The sequence below is a fragment of the Mycteria americana genome, chromosome 2 (assembly GCF_035582795.1).
Source record: "Mycteria americana isolate JAX WOST 10 ecotype Jacksonville Zoo and Gardens chromosome 2, USCA_MyAme_1.0, whole genome shotgun sequence".
NCBI lineage: Eukaryota > Metazoa > Chordata > Aves > Ciconiiformes > Ciconiidae > Mycteria > Mycteria americana.
In genome coordinates this window covers 18,501,984-18,524,853 of record NC_134366.1, presented here as the reverse complement: position 1 = coordinate 18,524,853, position 22,870 = coordinate 18,501,984, and the positions used below count along the sequence as shown (strand labels likewise).

General features: G+C 37.3%; 1 protein-coding gene across 2 annotated transcripts in view; it reads right to left on the bottom strand.

Annotated features, from left to right (window-relative positions):
- The window catches only part of ODAD2 (outer dynein arm docking complex subunit 2), an 88,414-nt gene that overhangs the window by 4,814 nt on the left and 60,730 nt on the right, over nt 1-22,870 (bottom strand). For both annotated transcript variants that reach the window (XM_075495511.1, XM_075495512.1), the window contains exons 17-18: nt 21,811-21,999; nt 21,004-21,225 (exon numbers count right to left, since the gene is read on the bottom strand). In XM_075495511.1, the coding sequence (XP_075351626.1) occupies nt 21,004-21,225; nt 21,811-21,999 (411 nt within the window). The remainder of the gene's footprint in view (nt 1-21,003; nt 21,226-21,810; nt 22,000-22,870) is intronic.

The following is a 22,870-nucleotide window of genomic DNA, read 5'->3' as shown; positions in this document are numbered from 1 at the left end:
CAATCTCCTGGCTGTGCTCCTGCTCATACAGCCCAGTACTGTGTGTTCTTTGTTGCCACATTACACTGCTGGCTAATGTTCTGCTTGCTCTCTACCAAAATCTCTATGCCCTTTTCAGTAAAACTGCTCCTCAGCCAGTCAGTCCCTAGCCTGTATGACTGCAAGTGCAAGTGCAAGTCCTTAGGTGCAGGACGTTGCATTTGTCCTTGCTGAATTTCATAATGTTCCTGTTGGCCAGCTCCAGCCCTGCCTAGGTGTCTCTGAATGGCAGCCCTTCCCTTGACTGTATCAACCGGCCCCCTGCCCCAACTGGTGATTTGGTGTCGTTGCAAACTTTATGAGTAAGCATTCCATTGCCTTCCCAGGGCACTGACAAACATGTTAAATGGGACAGGTCCCAACACAGAGAGCCCTTTGGCACTCCCCTTGTCACCAGCCTCCAGGTAGAGTGCAACCCATTAACTACTACCCTCTAAACTGGATCATCCAACCATTTTTAATCCATTTGGTTGTTCACACATCACGAATATAATACATCCTAACTTGGACAGAAGTATGCTGTGGGAAACAGTTGAAAACCTTGCTAAAGCCAAAGTAAATGACATCCACTGCTCTCCTCTCATCTACAAACTTAGACACATAGAGGGCAATCAGGTTTACCTTTGGTAAATCTATGTTGACTGTTCCAAATCATCTTCTCCTTCTTGTGCCCAGAAATGCGTTCCAAGAGGACTCCCTCCATAATTTCCCCAGAGTCCAATGTGAGGCTGACCAGTCTGTAGTGCCCCAGGCTGGGAGGAGGAATTGCTGCTCTGAAGACATGCTTTGCAGACTCTCATTGTTGGGTATTATGCTTTCTGGTCTATCAAAGGTGTAACAAAAATGGGAAGTCTTTTGTTCCTCAGGTCAATAGTAAGAGGTAAGGGGGTAAGCCATAATATTTGCTTGGATATTCATGCATCATCAATGATGCCACCTTCCACTGTCTGATAGCACAGCTTCCTTAAAATACTATCTCTACAATCACAGAATAACCAATTGAAAAATGACTATTTCCAAGAAGATAACATAAGCATCAACATCAGAAGTTGTAAAAGTGTCATTCCAAAATGGGTATGGATCCCTGGATGAGTAAGGCAGTAATAAAAATGGGCTAGTAATCCTCTTTTGTATGAAGATGTCTTTCTAGAATTTTTCACTTCTACAAAGGAAGTAGCTCAAGGGGATTTTAAAGCAGAAAAAGCATAGACAAGTTTTGCAACAATAAATCCTAAATCTGACAGAAATCTCAGATGTTAGTGATGCTCCGTGTATGGGTACAATCATTTATAAGTACTCCATTTCCTTTGGTCACAGTCGTTGCAGCTTCCAGGCTCAGAGGTGGGAAGCAGGAAACACAGGAAGTGGTGATTTCAGAAAGAATAGAGTTTTGCATGTATTAGTCTTTAAATAAGGGGTTAGTAATGTGATGTTTCTACAACAAGTTTTCCAAAACAGTGGAAAGTGTAGAACAATACTGCTGGAAAGACATTCCCTTGCTCATATAAAACAGATAAAAGATCAGCCTATTCAATACTCTGGAGTCCTGTGAACATGAATGCAAACAATGAATAAAGAATAACTATAAAAAGAATATTGAATGCCCTTTTTTTTCTGGCTTCTTTAGGTTTTCTGCCCCGTAAAACAAATTTTATTTGATTTTTTCTAATGAGAAGGAAATATGGGCAAACTCCTTCAACAAGATTCGTATCTATACTGGGAAGCTAGTCAGAGTTCACATAGAGCTTAACATTCCTGGAACTGAAGACATTTACTTCAATACAACTGCTGCTTCTATCTGCTGTGTTGGTGATGACATCTTGTAGATTGACATAGCATTTCCAGTTGGTGGTAGGACTTGCCATTTTTTTTTAAATTTAGATTTGGTATCTGACTTCTTTTACATGCAACATTTCCTAAAGGATGCTAAATTTCTAGCGCTGTGATTTTCTAATTGCATAACACTTCTTTTCCAAGAAAGACATTTCTCACATGCTTTTTATAAATCTAACCTAAAAGAAAAAAATACTTTAAATAAAAGCATATGGTAGAAGCTTATCCAAGAAAGTATCAGTCTAGATCCAGCCAGCATTTTGCTAACTTTCAACACCATATTGCACACTGGAAAATATTAAAGCACCTAGTTTGAGCATTATGTTACACATATTCCTATGAAAATACTTCTCGTAAAATTAAATTACAAATAATAAAACATACTCCACAATCAAAGCATAATGAAGGTTAAGCTAAGTCACTGTTTCTAAACTAAAATTCAGGCCGATTTCCTGATTTCCTCTTTCAGCTGTGTGAAAGGGTAAGACAACATGTACCATGCACAGCCTCCTAAGAAGAAGATGCTCGCGTAAGTTCTGCAGTGTTTTCTGTTAATTTTGTTTTTCTCAGGTGGCACAAAGAGAACAGATTTCAGACGTAAAGCCCTGTGTGCCAGGGAACACTCTGAGCTAGCAAACGCACAAAATCCAGTACCAAGAAATTCTAGTAAAGGCAAAAGATGGGCAGGGCAGACACCTACTGTGCTGATTCCCTCTCGTATAAGGTCTCTCCTCTCTGGGGTTAAAGTCAGAGCAGCCCCTGGTGTAGCCTAGTTCACTCACTTTGAATGTAAAGAGGTGGGGACTTAAGCTCTCTCACTGGCTGGGAGAACTCCTAGTAAGATTGCACCTGGCTTCTTTTCCCTTCCTCTTATTCCTATCTTTCCTCTTCTCTCTCCCATGAAACACATCTCCATTCTGGGAGCCATGGAAAAAGGATAACAAACTTTGGGAGTCACTCAAGCATGGCTGGTGGATGAGGAGGTCCAAAGGATGTGGCTGGGGCTAAGGTACACCTGAACATGGTGGCCGTCAGCAGGCTGGCCAGGAGCTGTCTCTTCTTTCTCATCTTTCCCTTCCTCCCTCAGAAAACCAGTGAAAGAGTACAGGGGCAGGCAAACCTGTGCACTTTCTGCAAACAGGTGCAGGACATGTTAGGATGAGCACAAACTCGTCTGCAGTTTGTGGTGCACTTCCAGATATTAAAGCATTTCACCTATCTCGGGTCTTACGACAGGTGACTTGTCCTCTGCAAGTTGTTACTTTTTCCTATGTGACTGCCTGTGACAAAATGGCAGTTGGTAAGCTGAATCCCACAAAATGCCAGGAAACGAGGGAGAAAGAAGAGTGGGGCTTGATAGATTCAGTGAAGTATTCTGAACATCTCATTACTGGTACCCTACCATGAGATGTTTACTATTTCTTTAGAATACACAGCTTCATTGAACTTCGACTGATTTAAGGCCATGATAGATTTGAAGTTTAAAATCCTTCTGGGTACAGCTTCCTTTTTTTGTTTTTCCTACCTGCTATCTGTCCCTTTTTGTCTATTTATTTTGTTTAGTCACCTCCTGTCTTACAACTAAACTGAAAGGTATTTGGGACAAGGACTGCATTTCTCCAACACATCTGAATTGTGCCTACTACAATGGGGATAGCACTCTTGAAAAGAAATCCTCTTGAGCACATACTAATAAAATACAAAATAAGAATATAGTTCTCATACTCCAGTGAGGTTAAATGTTGCATTGCATCACTTTGGAGAAATACATACAACCTGAATGCCTAAAGGGAATTATAATATGGTACACACTTTAAGTACACATACATACTTGTGAGTTTTTCTATGTCTACAAAATATGAATAAACCCTACAGCTCTCTCTCCACCTCATCTGTGTTAATTGTCTATTTCTTACATAATCATTTAGAGAAGGATGCCCCCCTTCTGTGCAAAGACATAATAAATGGCAGAGAACTCTGAATATCAGTGACAAGGAGAAAGTGAACAAAATGCTAAATGGTGAAATGTAAAATAGTTTAGAAACTGTAAACTTGCAGGCCACTTTAAAATACACTAAGTTTAAAGGTCTTCCCATCTCAAGTTGTTACTTACAAGACTTCAGAGGGATATTTCCAACAATTTCAGATGTAAGTCTAACTAAATATAAACATACAATGCAAAGGTAATGTAGCTAAATAAAACTAGTAATAAAAATGCTTTCTAATCTTTGTTTAAAAGGTATGATTATATGTAACCAATTGGAGTCCTTAAAGGCAGATAGTTTGAATCTACATTCAGCTGTAAGAAGTTTGGTGCAATATTAAGAAAGAATTCAATCATCATGAACATTCCAATGTACAAAGAGTCTTACGGGATATGAAATTCATCCCACAAAAAGCAATAGGCAGATCTGATAATCCAGAAGTGATGAAGCCCGGGGTCTTACAGCATATTTTTATTTGAAACCCTTTCTCTATTTTATTTTTATTTCATTGTAGTTTTCAAGAGAAGATTAACATATAAAAGGCTTTCGTTGGGATAGAGAGACTAAGGAACTTTTTCATAATCTCAGTAGAGTGACATTTTTAAAAAAGCTTTTTTCAATTCACTGGAAATTCATTTTATTAAGATCAAAACAGGAGCCTGCTTACTTACTACATGTAATGGACATTCAAAACAGTAACCTTATGTCATGGATGTTCCTTTCCTTTCATAATTTAGCTTGGCTCAGCAACATGTTGGGGACTCTCCTTGCCTGCCCAATATATCCCAATATATTGGAATATACCCCAATATATTCCAATATATTGGAATATATCCTTCCAATATATTGGTGCCAGCCTGATCAATCTTTCTTCTTTGTATTTCCTGCTCCTCTTCTGTACTTACCTGCTTTTTCACACTTTGCTTTCTTTTTCATTTTACAGGAGCATGACTTTTACCTTGTCTTTCCTTCCCAAGTATTACTAAGGAGGTAGTATATGAAATTGAGAAAAAATTGCTAATTCAGTTTTGGTTTTCCAAATTTCTTAACATTACTATCAATATGAATACTGTCATTTTGTCTGTCTATCTCCAGCAGTCATATGAAGATTATACGAAAGTTAAGAGGCGACAGTTGCAAATAAACTATCAGTAGCAAGTCAGAGGAAGAAAAGGAGGTTTAAGCTGTCCAATAACCCTCACACACTGAAGGGTTCTGCCTGACTTCTCAGCAATACCCTGAAAACATGGTGCGGTTTCTCCCTCTAGTTTGGCTGGTATTCCTGAAGTGCACTATAACTAGTCTGCCTCTGAAGACAACATTGAACTGCAGCAAAGAGACACCACAGTTTCCAGAGTAGTGACAAATTTTGCAATGTTTCTCTCAAGCTGCATCTTATCCTGAGAACAGGGTACAAAATCTGACTGTACTAGTATTTTAAAAGTATGCTAGACCTACTGGTATTAGAGAACGGACTTCAAACTCTCTTCTGTATTCAATTCCAAGTACTGATTTTCATCTCTAAAGTTAATATAGCTTTAGGTCCAATGGTCTAAGTGTCTGTCTCTCTGCCCATATACGATCATTATAATCAAAACCAGTGGGGTGCTTTTGCTAGTAAACCTTACATATCAAAGTCTGGGGATAAAAGCAGGATGTTCTTGCTGTAGATCCATACAATAGCATTTATTTCAAATAACAAGCCAGGGTATTTTAAAGCTGGGGTTTTTTGTGGCATGCAAGAAGACTGATCTATAATCTCATGTTTTTAGATGTGTGGGTGGAAACAGTGCATACATTTACATAAACTGGAAGATGAGCGGTATTGTTCAACTTGTAGCCTAGTTTTAGACTAGTAAATGTACTAGAAAATGTTCAGTTAGAACACAGCATAAATAAATGTATAGATGGTATGAACACAGCTAAGCTTTATTCAAACAAATATGAAACTGAATGTGATGAAGCAAGAAATGAGCTGGGACTGTTCATGGGCAAAGGTCCGTGTATAGTCCACATATTCATTCATATCTGTAGATTTAAATGTATGGTATCAGAAAAAAATGAAAGCAACGATGAACATAGCGTGGAAGTTACTCTTCAAGATTGTCAAACTGCTTCTTTTTTGTTATTAGAGCAAAACATAAGGAATAAATTATTTTATACTGAGGAGTCTACTTCCTATAATCAACCCAAATTTCTCTATGAAGAGCATTGCTCTATGAACAGAGTGTGATATAGTGATCATCGAATATATTTACTAGTGCTGGAAATCGACATGATTTCCTAAAGCCTGTGCTGTGGAAAAACATTACCACGCACACTTATTGTGACAGATAAATGCTTTGGTTTTTTGGTGATTAAAAGGTAAGGGGTGGCTTGAATTAGTACTCCATTCAGGCCATATTCAACCAAAGTATTTGTGATTTGCATATAGTTCTCTAGAGTGGAGTTAGACAGGTATTTTTTAAAAAAGAAGCAGATCATCTCCCCAAAGCCACTCAAGGACTCACTCTGGCCACAAACTGCCTGAGTGGCTGCTGGATTTTGGAAGCTTTGTGAGATCAGAGATTTTTAAAGACATTGTGTAGTCTGCAAGCAAGCAATAATACCTGCCTGCCTGACTTGTGTATGTCAGCCAGGAAATACTAGAGGCCTTGATCTCCTTCCTTCCTTCTCTAAAGATGTAACCAGGAAGTAGGGAATGAAAAATTCACTAATAGGAGTTAAATCTAAAACTTTCCTCTGATTAGAGTAAAAGTCTGTTCCTCAACTTTTTATTGAGTAATTGCTCAACTTTAATTCCAAGCTTCAAGTTTTGGCTTATTCATTTGCTTGGGCTTTTTTAGTTTTATAAAAAGAAAGTTATAGTTATGCTTGGGCAAGTGGAGGTTGTAGCACATGTATAAAAGCTCTTCTAAAGCTGGTTAAAGCATGCGGGGGAAGATGTGAAAATTAATTTCCTAAAACCATGCAACTCTATGCTTTAATATAGAAAGAAAAAATTCATGTGGGTCTTCTAGCCGAATGCTACCACTGCAAAAGGTAAAACGAATCATGATTGATACTCTAAACTCGCTATGGTGGTTACTTTGTGTCTCAGGCAGGATAAAATGCTTGGAAAGGTTAGTTAACTAGCTACCCAAAATACTATTTCACAACACTAATGCTAGCACAAGAACATTATTAACAGCATGTTGGACATTTTTGGGCGAGTATACTTGGGGCACACTGCCGCCTAATTATAACAATATGGGGAAGCTGGTGTAAGACAAAGCACTACTCCTACATGCGGAATGTACTCTCTTCTTCATCAGTTCCCAACTCAAAGAGGCTACTTTTTCATAAAAACACTGCATCACATGCTTGAATCATGATAAAATTAAGGAATTTAACATCCTTTCCTGAACAGGAGCATATTTGCGCAGAATATTGGCATTTGTCAAAGAGTGGTTTCTCAAAATACAGTTCCCTTGTATGCATTTGTGATGCTGAAGGATTAAACAGAATATAAATTCCCCCCCGCACTCCACTGGAAGGCAACACAAATTTAAAGATAAATAACTCTTACATTTAACTGCAAATGTTATGAGAATTCTTGGATTATGAGAAGAAGAGCAGAGAGATTAACAAAAACAGCCTGATCAATCAGAAGCAAACCCAAGATCCAAGTCAGGGCTTCAGGGTGTCCCTAGCTGTATGTTACATCGAAAATTTTTCTGTCCAAATTGGTTGTAAGGACTTTATTGCCTTGCCCAAATACACGGACATCTTTTCAGTTCTAACAGATAGTTACTGGCAGTCCCTTTGCATCTGCTGCACGTGTAGTGTGCCATACTGTCCAGCGTAGTAAATCCAGTGCTTTCATGAAAGGTAAAAACTTTGCACTGAGCTGTGATGTACTTGCACAGGAGATGTGACCTCCATGGCTCAGCATTGCGAACTGCAGTTTGCAATTGGCTCTAATCTCTACTAACATGAAGAATTTAGTATTGTCAGCAAAGTTTGCAACCTTACCATTCACCACCCTTCCCATTATCATTTATAAAATACTGAATGGCAAGATCCCTTGGCTGCAAAACTTGATCCTAATTCCTACACTTTGGTTCCTCATTTTTAACCAATTATTTACCCTTTGTAGGACTTTGCCTTCTCATAGCATAGCAGTTTAACTTCGTTAAGCATTTGTGGTGAAGAGTGCTGTTGAACGCTCTCTTAAAATCCAGGTGTGGTCTATCCAACACTTCCAAATAGCAACAAGATTATTGCACATAAATAGACTATACAACTGACAAGAAGACAAAATGCTTTGAGAAGCAAAAGTCTAATAAAATATTCTCTATACAGTGAATGTCCAGCAAATCCAGTACAAAAGTATGACAGACCTTCTTTAGATACATACATGCTCCATTAGCCTATAATGCCTCTGGAGTCTAGCAATTACCTCCCTTTGGAATTCTGCAAAGGAGCTAACCCAGTCTAATGACCGTTGGATTTGTGCAGATTGCACAGATACAATGTACAGAGATAAAAAGAGCAAATAAACCTGGATACATCCCACATACCTGTGGACAAGGTAAGCAACAGGCAAGAATTGGTGAAGGACAAGACCTCCAGAGGACAATTCTGATTTTAGGTGTTCTAAATACCTTCTGGAGATTTTTAATCTTTCTATATTGCCACAGAGCCCTAATTTATGTATCTTAGCCTGAATCCGGTATTTGGAACTGTCATATCTGTATGACAGTATGGAATCACCTTTATGAATGCCTCCTTTCTCAGTCCTATGTCATGCAGATATTTTTTTTATTTTTACCTCCAACACAAATGCAACAAGTAGACTAGATACAACTTAAATTCACTTTCTATCTAGAACAGAATCATTTAGGTTAGAAAAGACCTTTAAGATCATTGAGTCCAACTGTAAACCTAACACTGGCAAGTCCACCACTAAACCATGTCCCTGAGCACCACATCTACACGTCTTTTAAACACCTCCAGGGATGGTCACTCAACCACTTCCCTGGGCAGCCTGTTCCAATGCTTGACAACCCTTTCGGTGAAGAAATTTTTCCTAATATCCAATCTAAACCTCCCCTGATGCAACTTGAGGCCATTTCCTCTCTTCCTATCACTTGTTACTTGGGAAAAGAGACCGACACTCACCTCGCTACAACCTCCTTTCAGGTAGTTGTAGAGAGCGATAAGGTCTCCCCTGAGCCTCCTCTTCTCCAGACTAAACAACCCCAGCTCCCTCAACTGCTCCTCATCAGACTTGTGCTCCAGACCCTTCACCAGCTTCATTGCCCTTCTCTGGACACACTCCAGCACCTCAATGTCTTTCTTGTAGTGAAAGCTTTCCAGTTTCCCCAGATCCAAAGATAATGTATAATTTGCAGTGTATCAGACTCTTTTGGTACTTAACTAGCAATACTGACCAATATTTTTTTACTTTAACATTAATTGTTTCTTCAAAACTTCCAGAGATTAAAAATTATCATTAACTGTTGCAAGAAATCCTGTACTGATTAGCAGCTGGTAAATACAGCCAATTATCATCCTTGGGCATAAATGCAAAATTAAATAAAAGAAAATTTCCAATAAAATGAAATTGTATGGACCTTCACTCATAGTCTAGAAGATACATTTTAGCTTTTACATGAAATGGATTGTTATATAACCCCCATTGCATCATAACCTGATCCAGCCGTCACTGAAGTCAGTGACAGAATTCTCATCAGCCTCCTGTCCCCTGGCAGCCTCGTCAGGCCTTTAGACGTTATGCCGAAGTACAGAACACTGATGAGGAACTTTAACAATAGAGCCCATCCCATAATCTACACATTCTAAAAGGACTTTTCCTTAACATCTATACCTTGAAAGTGACAGCAATAAGATGTGCCATACTACTTAAAAGATACTGCAGAGTGCTCTTTGAAATGGCAACATAAAAGAGGCTACAATGACTGGGGCTTGAAGCCAATTTGAACTGAGTGATTGATTCTACAGGAAGACAAAAAAAACCCCCGTAGTTTTCATAGATGACAACAATGAATGCATAATTCAGTACATTAAGGACTCCTGAGTGACAATTCAGCCTCTGTTTACACACATGTATACATATGTATATGTATGTGTGTATATATATATGTATATTGTTCTTCCTATTTCTTATGTTCAGCTTCTTTGAATAGCTCCTTACATACAAGGAAACTATTTTTGATCAGCTGAATGCCAAAAATAATTACCTGGCATTCTGCCCTTGTACATTAAGCCCAGCATCCCTCAATTAAGAAAACTAATTTTAATATCTGGCAATTTAGATAAGATCTTATTCCATAAAAATAAAAATATTTTAATATTTTTCTTTTTTATTACTGCCAAATTAGAAAGAAACATTTCACATAGTCACAAGGATAAGACCGGTGCAGGGAGCTAAACAATTGCAAGAAGCTGCTCTGTGTATTTCTGTGGTTTGGAAATAGTGCCAAGTCGGAAGGAAAAGACATTCTCTGCATTTTCTAAAGCAAGATAAATACAGAAAAGAAATATAGATGAAAGATGGAACTGCTATCTATGGACTCTGCCAGATTCCTTGGCTTTTTGGCACACCTATTGAAGCTGGCAGACTTAGCCAGTAGCAATCTTTTCCATTAAAAGGAGCAACATATATTTTGGTTTAACATACTTTGTTTGTGCATTTTTAAGCTTCAGAAATGTCTATTTAAATTTTTTTTTAAGGATTCCTTCTGCACAGTTGGCTGCAATTGCACTTATTGAAGTGGCTCATTTATCACTAAAAGAGCTGCAGGGCACAGCTACTGTTAAACAGCTCCAACAAACCTACAGCTTAGTGGGACAAGCTTCTTTTTCTAAGACTAAAAGATGTTTAAAATGTGCCAAGAGGAGCTTTATGCCAGCCTCTAGGTTTGCAATCCAAATGTTACTACATTAAAGGTCTCCTGAAGCACAGAGTTTGGGCAAAGATAAGCTGATTACCCTTAGGCTGCTGGTTTTTCCCATCTGAGATCAGCCAGATTTTAACGGAACGCTTGCTACGTATCATAAACTTTAGTAATGTGAAATTTTGAAAAATCATCTAAAGTCTGAGGCTTAATCTACACCAAAGCCAAACTTCATTACCTTTGGCAATGGCGCAAAAGCAAAATGTTTTACATGTAAGTACCCCTACTTTATGAATGGTGAAATTTTGCTTATTATGAAGGTAAAGTCTTACTGGTTTCTGTTTCCTGGAGCTGAAACTGTAAGGAAAATGTTCACACCTGGCAGTTGCTAACACAATAGAAATTGCTGTGGCGTAACATTGTCAATTTTCATTAATCCTTCTGAAATGAAACAAAATATGCCAGTATTGGACTTAGTTTATGAAACCTCATATCTGAAATTTTAAAGTGTGATGCGATCAATACATTTGTGGGTGAAGGGACTGGGCATACTTTCTGTAGCCAACAGACATGCAGAAATTTTGCCATCTAGTGCCCTCTTTCTTGATGTCCAAGAACTGTAACAACTAATTTATAAAAAGCAACAGGCATCAGCTTGGAGTATGTGCCAAACATGCTGTATCTCCAGCCTGAGCTGTGGAGCCTGAATAGAGCCAACCACGATAGTTAAAAAGTGGGTTCTTCTAAACTTAAAATAAAAATATCAATATGTAAATATGCAAATACATACTATTGTACCCCAATAATATTATTGCGTAGATATTATATGAAATATTTTTGATTGATTTATAAATCAATTCATATTTTATTCATATTTGATTCATATTTGATTCATATCTTAACCCTTGCTTAATAATGTAAAACTCCATATTCTGTATTCAGTGTTCTCACCAAAGGCCCCCCACAAAAAACAACCAACCCCATAGCCAAATACTCCTAAAGAAGTAGGTGCCAGTGGTTTTGCATTTCATTTTCTAAACTTCAGATATATATGGTTTGTGGCAAAAAGTTGGTTTTGGAATGTTTTCAGTAGAAATTACTATTAATTGTCTTCCATATTTTGTAATTCATATCTATTTATTTCACAAAGATGGTCTTATGAAAGTCTTTTCACATAAAATGGTTAGCCAAAACTTCTTGTAGGGATTTATGACTTTAGCAAACAATGGCCAATATTCTGGAAGCTCTGCACAATAAAATACACAAAATGTATTTTTTAATACAGTCATTATAACAAAGTATAAAAGAACTCTCCAAATATTAAATCTACATTTCACAATAACTTTCATAAATCATGGTTAAACCAACTGGTTTTGTATCTTAGATTATTACAAGGGAATGGAAGAGACTACGTATAATTAACCTGCCATTAAGAATATTAATCTGCCATTAAGAGTAGAACTCAAAAAGCACAAATACCTCTTATGTATTAATTAATCACAGAATTCAGAAAATACTTTATAGCTGTTACACATTCTTTGCCAAAAAAAACCCCAAAAAGTTAACAAACTGAAAAAACCCCCATGCATCTCTTGAGGCTCTAGTCTGATGAGAAGACAGGAACAAATCTGATGTATTAAAAAATAGATATTCAAATGTATGAATATACAAATCAAGTCCCACTCTTAGGAGCATGAGTCTCTGCTTTGCCTGCCTTATTGTACCAAGCACTTGAAATTAGGTTTTCAGCTTCCCTGGTGAAGTTCCTATAAGCTACAATAATTGATATTCTAGAAGGCACCTATTAATATTTTGTAATGTTAAGAAAACAGAGTACTTCATGTTGTGCAAATAATTCAATAAATCAGACCACAGAGTAAGGCTAACGATCAGTTCTATGCACTGGTAGATTGGATAGACACTTTCAATATTAAAAATGTCAGAACATGAATGGAAAGTCTGATCTTCTGCATTTCAGATATGTACTGTAATCATTAAGTTAATGGTTCCTCTAGCCCAAAAATAATTAGTTCTGTATGTACAATGGAATAAGAACAGGAGAAAATTGACTTGTTCATAGTGCAGGACAGCAATACTATCTTTATTTAAACTTGTTTGGATAATAAAAGCAGCTCAGAACAATGCAGAGCTCAAGAGAGGCTAATTTATTCTAACTTCATGTAGCCTTCAGCACAGACACACACATGCAAAAAACTGCCAACAGTACCAGTTATGGTTCCCATATGGTGTAAGTGCTTTAAAGTCTGGGTGACTGGCTACTATCCAGTGGTCCTGTTTCCTCGTTTTTCACAAAAAACTTACAGTCAGTATTTGGTATTTATGTTTTTCTTATGATGATTGAGTTGCAGCTATGCATTAGCAGTAATTGTATCTTGGTCTGCTTGAACTATCAAATATGATCAATACAAATATTTTTATAGATTTTTTTCTACCATTCCATTCCTATGTGTTTGTTCACCTCCACACCTCCCTTGCTGTGTGCTACATTTAAATTTAAAGTTTTCTGGGGTTGCCTTCCTCTTATGTAAGTATACATCACTGCCTAGCAAAGTGGACTACTTATGTGTGATCAATGGCTTTAGGCATCATCACAGTACACAGAAATAAATGAATAAATAGAAAAATTAATACATTTACTATTTATTATTTAATTAGTTCAGAATTCAAGCACAAATTTGAAGTCAAAACATCAAGAGATCCTCATATGAGATACTGGAAACTCACTAGGAAGATTTCTCTAAATGTTTTAGAATATTTGTGTACCATCTGATCAGGTACTTGCAAATGTAGAATTTCATTGGCAAGCAGAACAGGCATTTTTTAGCTTCATACTTTACAATCAAAGCCACTGGTATTCTTTTCATAGACCTTAATCCATTTATGTCTACATAACTCAAAAGTATTTACCACTTTCTCAGCCAGTGAACTCCTTCAGTTTTCTAATGACTCGTATCTCTGCTAAACCTGGAATCTTCCATTGTGGAAAGGCAATATTTTGTTTTAAAGGCATTACAAGAAGAGTCAGTGTGTTGGTCTCTTAAAATTTTCCTCTCTAAAACAATAAAATGCTTGAATACATTTTGTGACTGCTTTTAAATTATTAATTATTCTTACAAAAATGAGAGCTAATTCAGCTGACATTTTTAAAGTATATTGACAACAACTCAAATCTGATTTAATCTCCTGAAAAAAAATCAACTTATATCACAAGTTCTAAATTCACTGGTGATTTACATTAACAATATTACATAATTTTTACTCCTGTGCACGAAGGCCAACATTATAGCATGTGAAGGTCTAACCTGGGGAACAGTTTCCAAAAAGACATGGACATAAAAGTAGAAAATTGGCCGAATATGAACTTTGAGGGCAATGCTGTGGCCAAACAGAATAATGAAAATCTCTGATGTTCAAACAGAGCTTACATAGAAACAGGGAAGTTATTTTACCTGTTTTAAGTATTCATAAAGATATTACTGGAATACTGAATTCTGTTCTGAAGTATGTTGAAATTCAGTCCAAAAGAGAAGTTCAAAAATAAAAAATTCAGAACTGATACACAAATATAATTAAAGAATTAGAAAGATAGACATTCCATCAGAGATTACACTTGCTCAGCCAGTTAAAAAGAGGACAATGTGACAAGTAATTTGATCTTACTCAAAAAGAATGTATATAGGAACAGAAGTTATGTAGGGCTTTTCAGTTTGCCAAGCAACAGTATCATACATGTAATTGCATAAGATAAAGCTAGACAAACCTTAGGCTACAAATAAGGTGCAAATGTTTTTATGGGGAAGGTATTTAACTACTGGAACAAGTTATGATGGCTCTAGTGGATTTTCCATCGCTGGAATATTTTAAGTAAAGAGTCAGTGTTTTTCTAAAAGATATACTCTATTCCAAACAGAAATAAATTGAAGCAATGTCTCTGGTTTGTATGAGCAAGGCTAGTCAGACTAGATCATTAAAACGATCCCTTCTAGTATTATAATACACGTACCTATGATTATTTAACAAGAGAATAGTGTCCAGTTTACAGGACTATAATTTCATTTAGGCTTTTTAAATATTGGCACATTACCTTTCTTCCAGCCCTGCAACTTCCCCTGTACCACAAGGCTTGTTGAAAATCAACATTCAGGAGGATATTAATTTAAATTCAGCTGTCTGAAAGCTAGCTGTTTAGTCTGAGCTAGTAACCTAGGTCCTTTCTATACTCAGTGGAGAAAACTAGGCACTTTCATGAGTCTATTCCTTCCAGATATCTTGGGCATCTATTTTCAGCTAGCACAAGCCTGCAGGTGCCTCTCTCTCTTTCCATGGACTACAGAAGGTGTCTTAGTTTAGACTACTTTAAACTCCATACCTAAAAGTGTCCGAAGTTAGATGAAAGGAATCCATCCTTAATACTCCAGAGATCTTTTTCAAAATCCCTGGATTCAAGTTAGTTAGGTCCACTAATTTAAAACATCTGGCTTTATTAGATCATGTTCAAAGTGTGCTTCAGTTACTGCTGGGCAGATAGTGTTTCATTACTATCACAGCATATAAATGCATCTCATCTGTATTTTTCTAGGAAGAGAATAAATTAATTTTTTTAATAGCTCTTTCATATTGCACTATTATTCAGAATTCTGTCATTCCTATCTAATAATGAACTGGACTGTAGAGTAATTTGAACAAGTTCTCCACTGCCTTGGGATGGGATTCACCCCATTAAACATAGATACCTACAGTGTAGATGTGCAGATCTGAACTTTGGACCTGCCCTCCCATTATAGCCAAAGAAGACCAGAAAATACTGCCAGTAGAGACTGAGGTGCCTTATCTTTGCATAAATGTCTAAATTAGGAGAGATGAAACACAACAAAGAATCTATTCCTTTTCCTTGACTATTACAAGAATTTGGGTGACTGTTTCAGAAGGGCATGTTGACAATGTAAACATTTAAAGTTAAGATGAATTATGACTTTGATGAATTTTCTTCTTCCACAGCCTGATTTTGGGTGTTTATTTTCCCTTGTTCTTGCTTTTTTCATTACTTTAATAATCTCCTCAGAGGTCTCATTAGCCTCATCATAAAAAATTGGCCCCAACTCTGTAGGTGATGAGGCCATTCAAATTTCCTAGGCCTTCTTTACATCGAAATAATAATGATATTCCACAAAACCAAATCCTTTATATCACTTATAAAATCAGAAATTAACTTCCACAATAGATTACCTTTTATCGTTCTTCATTTGCAAACTAAGAATGACCAGGAAGAATCAGTTACATGTTTTTCACTTGTATATACATTGAATCTTTTGAAATATCTGAAGTCTTTTAAAAGGTATATTATGAGCAGTTTTGTAAGTGCCTATACACACCACCATCGTCACTCACTCACTTCAGAAACATGTCCCAGTCTACAGCTTGCCAACATAACCAAGAAAAAGTGTGACTGTAACACAGAGAAGCATTGTATAAATTTGACATGGTGACATGGTCTCTAGGACAATGATTTAAACATTCTTTCAGGATCTTCAGATTACTTGAATTGTTCCTTTAAACCGTGTTTAGACTCATCTTTTCACTACTAAAGTAGTTGCACTTCCTCATCTGCCTGTGCCTTGCAGAACAGTCTTTCCACAATTCATCTTAAAAGAGCATCCCTATAAATGTACTCTTTAGTGGACAGTTGAAGATCTTTTCATGAACAAGCTTGATTGCTCTAAGGTTTCAGCAGCAGTCAACTATAGATAGACATCTTTGTTCCTTTGCAACAGCTACATTTTAAGGGAGATTTTCTGCTGGTTCCATGAAGAATGTGGTGATGTCTGGATACTTCCAGTCATCTGTGACTTTTCCTATTTCTCTTCCCTCTAATTGTGACAGACTCTAAGTGTGAAGAACGTTGCCTGGTACTCCTGCTTATCTTGGCTATAAACTGCCAGTCCCCTACTGGATTTCTCTTCTCCCTTGGTTTGTGGCCAGCTATCTCCAATCTTGAATTCAGGTTGATGCCTGTTCCTTAGTCTGATGTCTAAAAATTTCTCTTGCTTTCTAGTGTCCCATGTGTCCTTACTGGGTCTTTGAAAATACAAATCTCTTTTCCAGCACAGCCATGAATTTTTACTTCAGAAAGAGGAAATACTTTCTGGTGTTTGGTAGAAAGAAAGCATTGATTCATCTGTCACAGCTCATAACCATTGTTCCATTCCCGGTCATAAGAATATTGTATGTGGAACTGAACATAGAAGAAAAACTTCATAAACTGCCTTTCTAAACTTCCTCCAAAATCACCCTGTTTGTCTACTCAGAATTTCACATGGCAGCTGACATACACCAGTATTTCCCAACCTTTTTGTCCCACAGCCTTGCTTGAGAAAGCTGAACGTATTTGGGTGCGGTTACAAACAGGTGAAACCTTGGAACACTGGTTTTCTGTCACAACTGTCTGCATATACCTGTTGTTTTGTGATTAGCAAATACTGTTTGCAGCAGTGGCAAAATGTGAAATATGAGAATCTGGCTGGAATTACTTTCCCTATATATTTTTATTCCTGGTTTCCTGGACAGAAACATGTACATACACATTGCATAGTGAATGGTCAGAAAGTCTGATGCTTTGAGAAAGTCTCTGACCAACTGTTCAAGCACTCAGCATCAGTGTCTTTCACACAGAGTAAATGTTTCCCTCAAGCATCAGACTTTCTGTGCATGTGAACACAGCGCATGAACATGTGCTGAAGAACACCTGGGATTATGCATGTATTGCAACCTAGTCAGAACTACAGCAGCTGTGACATTAATCCAACTGGGCATGATTACTAAAACGCTAGATATCTGGTAAAAGGATGAAAAAATATCAAAGGAACCCAGACAAATTTTCCAGAAGCAAAAATATGATTGGTCCTGGAAAAATCTGTACATAACCATCCCTACATAAATACAAAGTATGCTTTCAGTCAACTATTCACCGGAGAGGCTAGAAGAATGAAAACACCTGGACATTCTGTCATCACTGAGAAGCATGGTGCAAAGATACTCAAGAGCACAGACACAGTGCTGCAACTACTGTCTCACCTGTGCCAGGCAGACGAACTGAATAGACCAGGCAAGATTCAGCACTGTACTGACTCTTGCATTTGAGCAACTAAATCTACTCCACCCACTCTCCTTGCCAACTGGGAATGCCTCTTTAGCCTTTCTGAAACTCCAGTAACTGATTCTTGATGGTAATTCCAACAGTGCCAGCATAGAAGTCAAGCTTATAATCATTGGTGGATTGGCCAGCTGGGCCCTAAGCTGTCATGATGCGCATGTTGATTTGCTTCACGATCTGCTCAGCTCTGGCAACACAGAACAAAAGCAGTTGGACTAGCACATCTGGAGAAACTATCATAGGTCCAACAGAACATATTTTCTCAGACTGCCCACCACGCTTCACTTATTAGATGGGCATCCTCACTGGATAGGAACCACTGTGTCTCACTGGTCTGACATATCCTCCAGAAAGGCCTATTTGTTGCTTCACTTTGCTTTGCTGCTTTGCCATTCTAGGTATAACACAACTTATAAACATTAGAAAGTGGTTGGAAACATCACAGCAGGATAATTGCTAATTAAACCAGGCTTTATTTAGGGTTAGAAACTCTAGATGACCATAGGTATTGTCCTCTTGTGAGTGGGAGAATTCCATTCCCTGAAAAATAGGGGCAAAATCAAACTACACACTTTTTAAAAAATGGATATGCCTGTACTGCAGTCATACTACTAGAATAAGGCAAATCATCTGACACTGAGCTCCATGCTACCAAAGCTAGACAGGTAAGAAAGCTCAAGATACAGGTTTTTCACAGTTTATTAACATGGATCTCTGAGCCATGTTAACTTCAACACATACACTGGTATTGGATTGTCTCTGGCTATATCCTAGTTGAAAGGCAAATGCATTTTGCAATGTGCCCTGCAGTCCTGATTCCCAATTGTTGATACATATTGTGATTCCAGGTCTGCACCTGCATTTTTTTTTTGACAAACCAGAATGTATGCATCCAGGTTTAGTCCTAACGTGCAATCAGTATGTGGCCAGGCTATACACTTGGACATAAGAGCTGGGAACTGCTCCAGGGTCCTACTGTTTAGACTTACCCATTTTATCAATTTGCCTTTTGTTAAGGATTTCTTAAAGACTTAAAGGAATAAAGCTTTAATAACAGCTCCATGTATACTTGTTATGTTAGAAAAAATGCTATTTTAAAATATCTGGATAATTAAAAATACAGAATTATTATTTGTGAAGAATGTTTTCATTTTTTACTGCCAGTGAGAAAAATGAGCAGTAAGGAATCATAAAGTTTCTTTTCCTGGCTACGTATTTGGTTCACAGTCACCTCCTGGCTATGAAGAGATTCCAGTCTACCAAACTGAACAGCTTATGGCATGAATCAACGGTGCAGCCTTTTAACATTAGATGTGATTTCACTGATATTCTGAATCATTTTCAAAAATCCTTCCCAAGACTTTTGCATCTTGTGATACTTAGCAGGTATGAAGAATTATTCCAGGTCCTTCATGGCAATGTGTGGTCACAGGTGTTTTTATCTTAACACTCTTTAACCTCTTAATTCTCGATCAGGTTTGCCTGCATTTTAAAGATTCATTACAGAACCAGTTTTGTTTGCAATCAGACTGCTTTCCCCCAAAAAACTGAGATCTTGTGAACTACAGAGGAGGATTAGTCAAACCTCATGGAATTTTGAAATACTTCAAGGTATGTGGGATAGCACTGCATCTTTTAGTCACATATATTTGTAGCTCTGACCTAAAATTCAAGGGAATTTTCTGTTCATGGAATGACTATTTCATTTTTGAATGATACAGAGTGGAATTCAGACACTTTATCGTACACATCTCCCTAAGTATCTAAACAACAGAGTGATTAAATCTGTTCTTCTGACAGTATTTCTTTGAGATACCCATCTGACTAAGTATAGTGAAGAAGGTTTCTGCCACATTAGACGGGGTGACTGTTTCTGGATACTGAATGGGAAAGGTCATTATCACAACTATGGCTGTTTTCCCTAATTGAATATGCCATGGCTATGGCTCAATAAAGTCCATTGAGAAGCTGGAGAATACTGCTTAATTATCAAAAGATAGTGAAGAAGTGGTTTGGAAAGATCAATAATTTTTTTCCATATTTTGTATTATTTTCATTATTTTCCATCTGATAGAAATCAGATTATCTGAATCACAGAATCATTTGGCATTTAAACTGAGTCTTTAAACATTTTTGACCAGTGGATCTTTTTTATCCGACTACAGATATAGCCAGCTACAGATATATGTATGATAATGCCATTACACACCATTACACTGTGCCAGAATTGAAACTGCTCACAATAAAGTGCACAATCAGTGCAGGCATAAATTCAACATTAATAGTAGCACTACATCATAAATCAACTCTTACTTTCAATACATTTACCTGAACATGAAGTAAAATGAATAGTCTGCAAACAGTGAATCTTTCAGGAAATTTATGAAAATTGAGAGCTCCTACAATCTCCATCTCTAAGGCCATAATCCTTATCTCTCCTGTGCCAAAGGAATAACTCTACTGGCTTCCACTAGTGAGATAAAACTTTGCTAGAAAAATCTTTTTGAGAGAAAAATTCTTTCTAGAGTAAGATCTTTGCAGAATGTGCTCATATTTAACTCCTAAAATAAGAATTTTTATAAGTAAATGCAGAAACAGAAACACTGTTTCACTGTTTCACTGAAACAGCTCCACGTAAACAAAGCCTTTGTATTATTCTATCTTAATTTGTCCCCAAATCCAGTTACACTCAGTTCCCAGGTGACTTTCTGCTATAACTAGGCAACTATCCATTAAGATAACCCAACCTCTTTTGCAAAAGTCACTTGAGAATGACAAAATGCTGACGTGACGTCACTACCAGCCTAGGTCAGAGTTGAGTCGAGTCAAGTACTCTAGAGGTGAATGTCCACATCATATTTCCATTCCTAACAACCACCTAGCTGTAATATCTTTAGCACTGCAACATTGTTCCCTAATTCATTGCTTAACCAAACATTTTTAGGATAACGTTCAGAAAATTTGAGGTATACAGCAGTATTCAAGAACTATTTCAAATGAAAGATCTCTTCTTTTGACCATGCCAAACCCTTCAATAATTTGAACTCCAAATAAGAAAAACCTTCCACCTCACCTTCACCACTCCATTTTCATGCATGGTGATACAATTGTTGGGATCCTCTGAAAGCTGATATAAAGCCTGAGCTGTAGCTCTGTGAACTGATGGGTCATTTGACTTCAAGTAACGTACTAAAGGAGCTACAGCCTTGGTCTCTCCAAAGGTAACTCTATTGCTCCCCCACATGCAACACTGGGAAATGGCCTCCGCTAAGTGACGTCTTAATTTGTCATTGTTCTGAGGAAGGTAAAAACATAATAAATTAAAGACAACATAATACAATAAAAATTTCGTAGGAAAGCAGAACTGTATTCTCAAACATCTTTAAGGCATCCCAGTTTAACTGCAGTACAATTAAAAATTGGAGAGAGCTATAAGGCATGGAGCTAGTAGTCTCTTATTCTCTTTGTAGGAAGTGCTGTGAATTTTTATATTATTTCAAAGGTGCTTTTAGAGTGACTGGAAATTAGATAAGATTAGCATTAAAATGTAACATATAGGCCCATCATTGAGATTCTCTGCATGGTTCAGATTTATTGCTCTCTCGACCCTTTGTGCTTTTTTCATACAGCAGCTGCATCTCTCAAAAGCAATATTCAGCAACAGTGACTATTAAAATGAAGCTCATCTCCAAAGCAATTTTAGTACCAGCTACAAAGTGTTTTCATGTCCAATATACATCTCACAGAGGAAGGATTCTACAGCTCTTCCTTGTAGCTGCTGCAAAATCTACCGCTCTTGTCATAACCTTTTAGTTGGGTATAATGCAGCGTGACATAAGAAACTCAGATACTTAGTATAATATGTTTAGAAGTTACTTACTGTGTTTGCTAGTTTGGACAACAGAGGGACGACTCCATGATCTGTTATAACAGCTAAATTTTCTTCATCTTTAGCTATATTTGTAATGGCTGCACATACACTTGCTAAAACTTCTTTATTCTTTGATTTTAGCAAATTGACTATCAGTTCCAAGCCACCAACAAAGGATCGAACCATTTCCCCAGCATCCTAAATGAGAATCAAAAGAAACATTATTTTTAAATATTCAATTTGTATGTATATGCAAATGTTAAAAAAAGAGATTGGCATGACATAATTATTCAAAACTGCAGCTATTGCTGTGTTGCCTTCACCAAGAAATATGGCTAATTCAGAACTCAGAGCTCTCTTGATTGACATATGAGAGTTAGACTGTTTTACATACCACCATCTAGGCAGAAATTCAATGCCCAAATAAAGGTATCTAGTGTCATTTTAGAGACCACAGGGTATTCTTTACAGCCTCAAGCTGTCACTCCAGAAGGGTGTAAGTCTCCCTTATCTGCTGTATCATATTTGCCAGGTGGGCGCCTCACATACCGTAAGGCATCTAAAACAGCAATAGACACCCCTGTTTATGCTCTCATAGTGTCTCCTATTTCCTACATTAAGTCTGACAGCTAAGACGAAGGAGTGGTAATATTATTTTCTTGTATCAATGCAAATGAGTATTCAGGAATACTTAAGAGGGGAGGCTACACAAGTCATGACAGCAACTGTGGGAGAACCATGGTGCACCTCAGAGTATGAACAATTCATGTAAAATGCGACTAAAGGACACAAACATGACTCTGGGAAAATGTCTAAGTATGGTCTTGGAAAAGAAATAGAAAACTAAACAGTGTGCCTTGATCTTGAATACACTATGCAGATCTGGTCCATCTTCTCCATCTTGAAAAAGCTACAGTAAAATTAGAAAAGGTTTAAAGATGACAAGAATAATCAAAGGTAGGGAACTGCTCTGTAGGAGGAATGACTAACCAACTAGGACACAAGGCTATAAAAGAGAAAAATGAGGAGCGGTATGATAGAGGTGTATAGAATCTTGAGTAGAATGGAA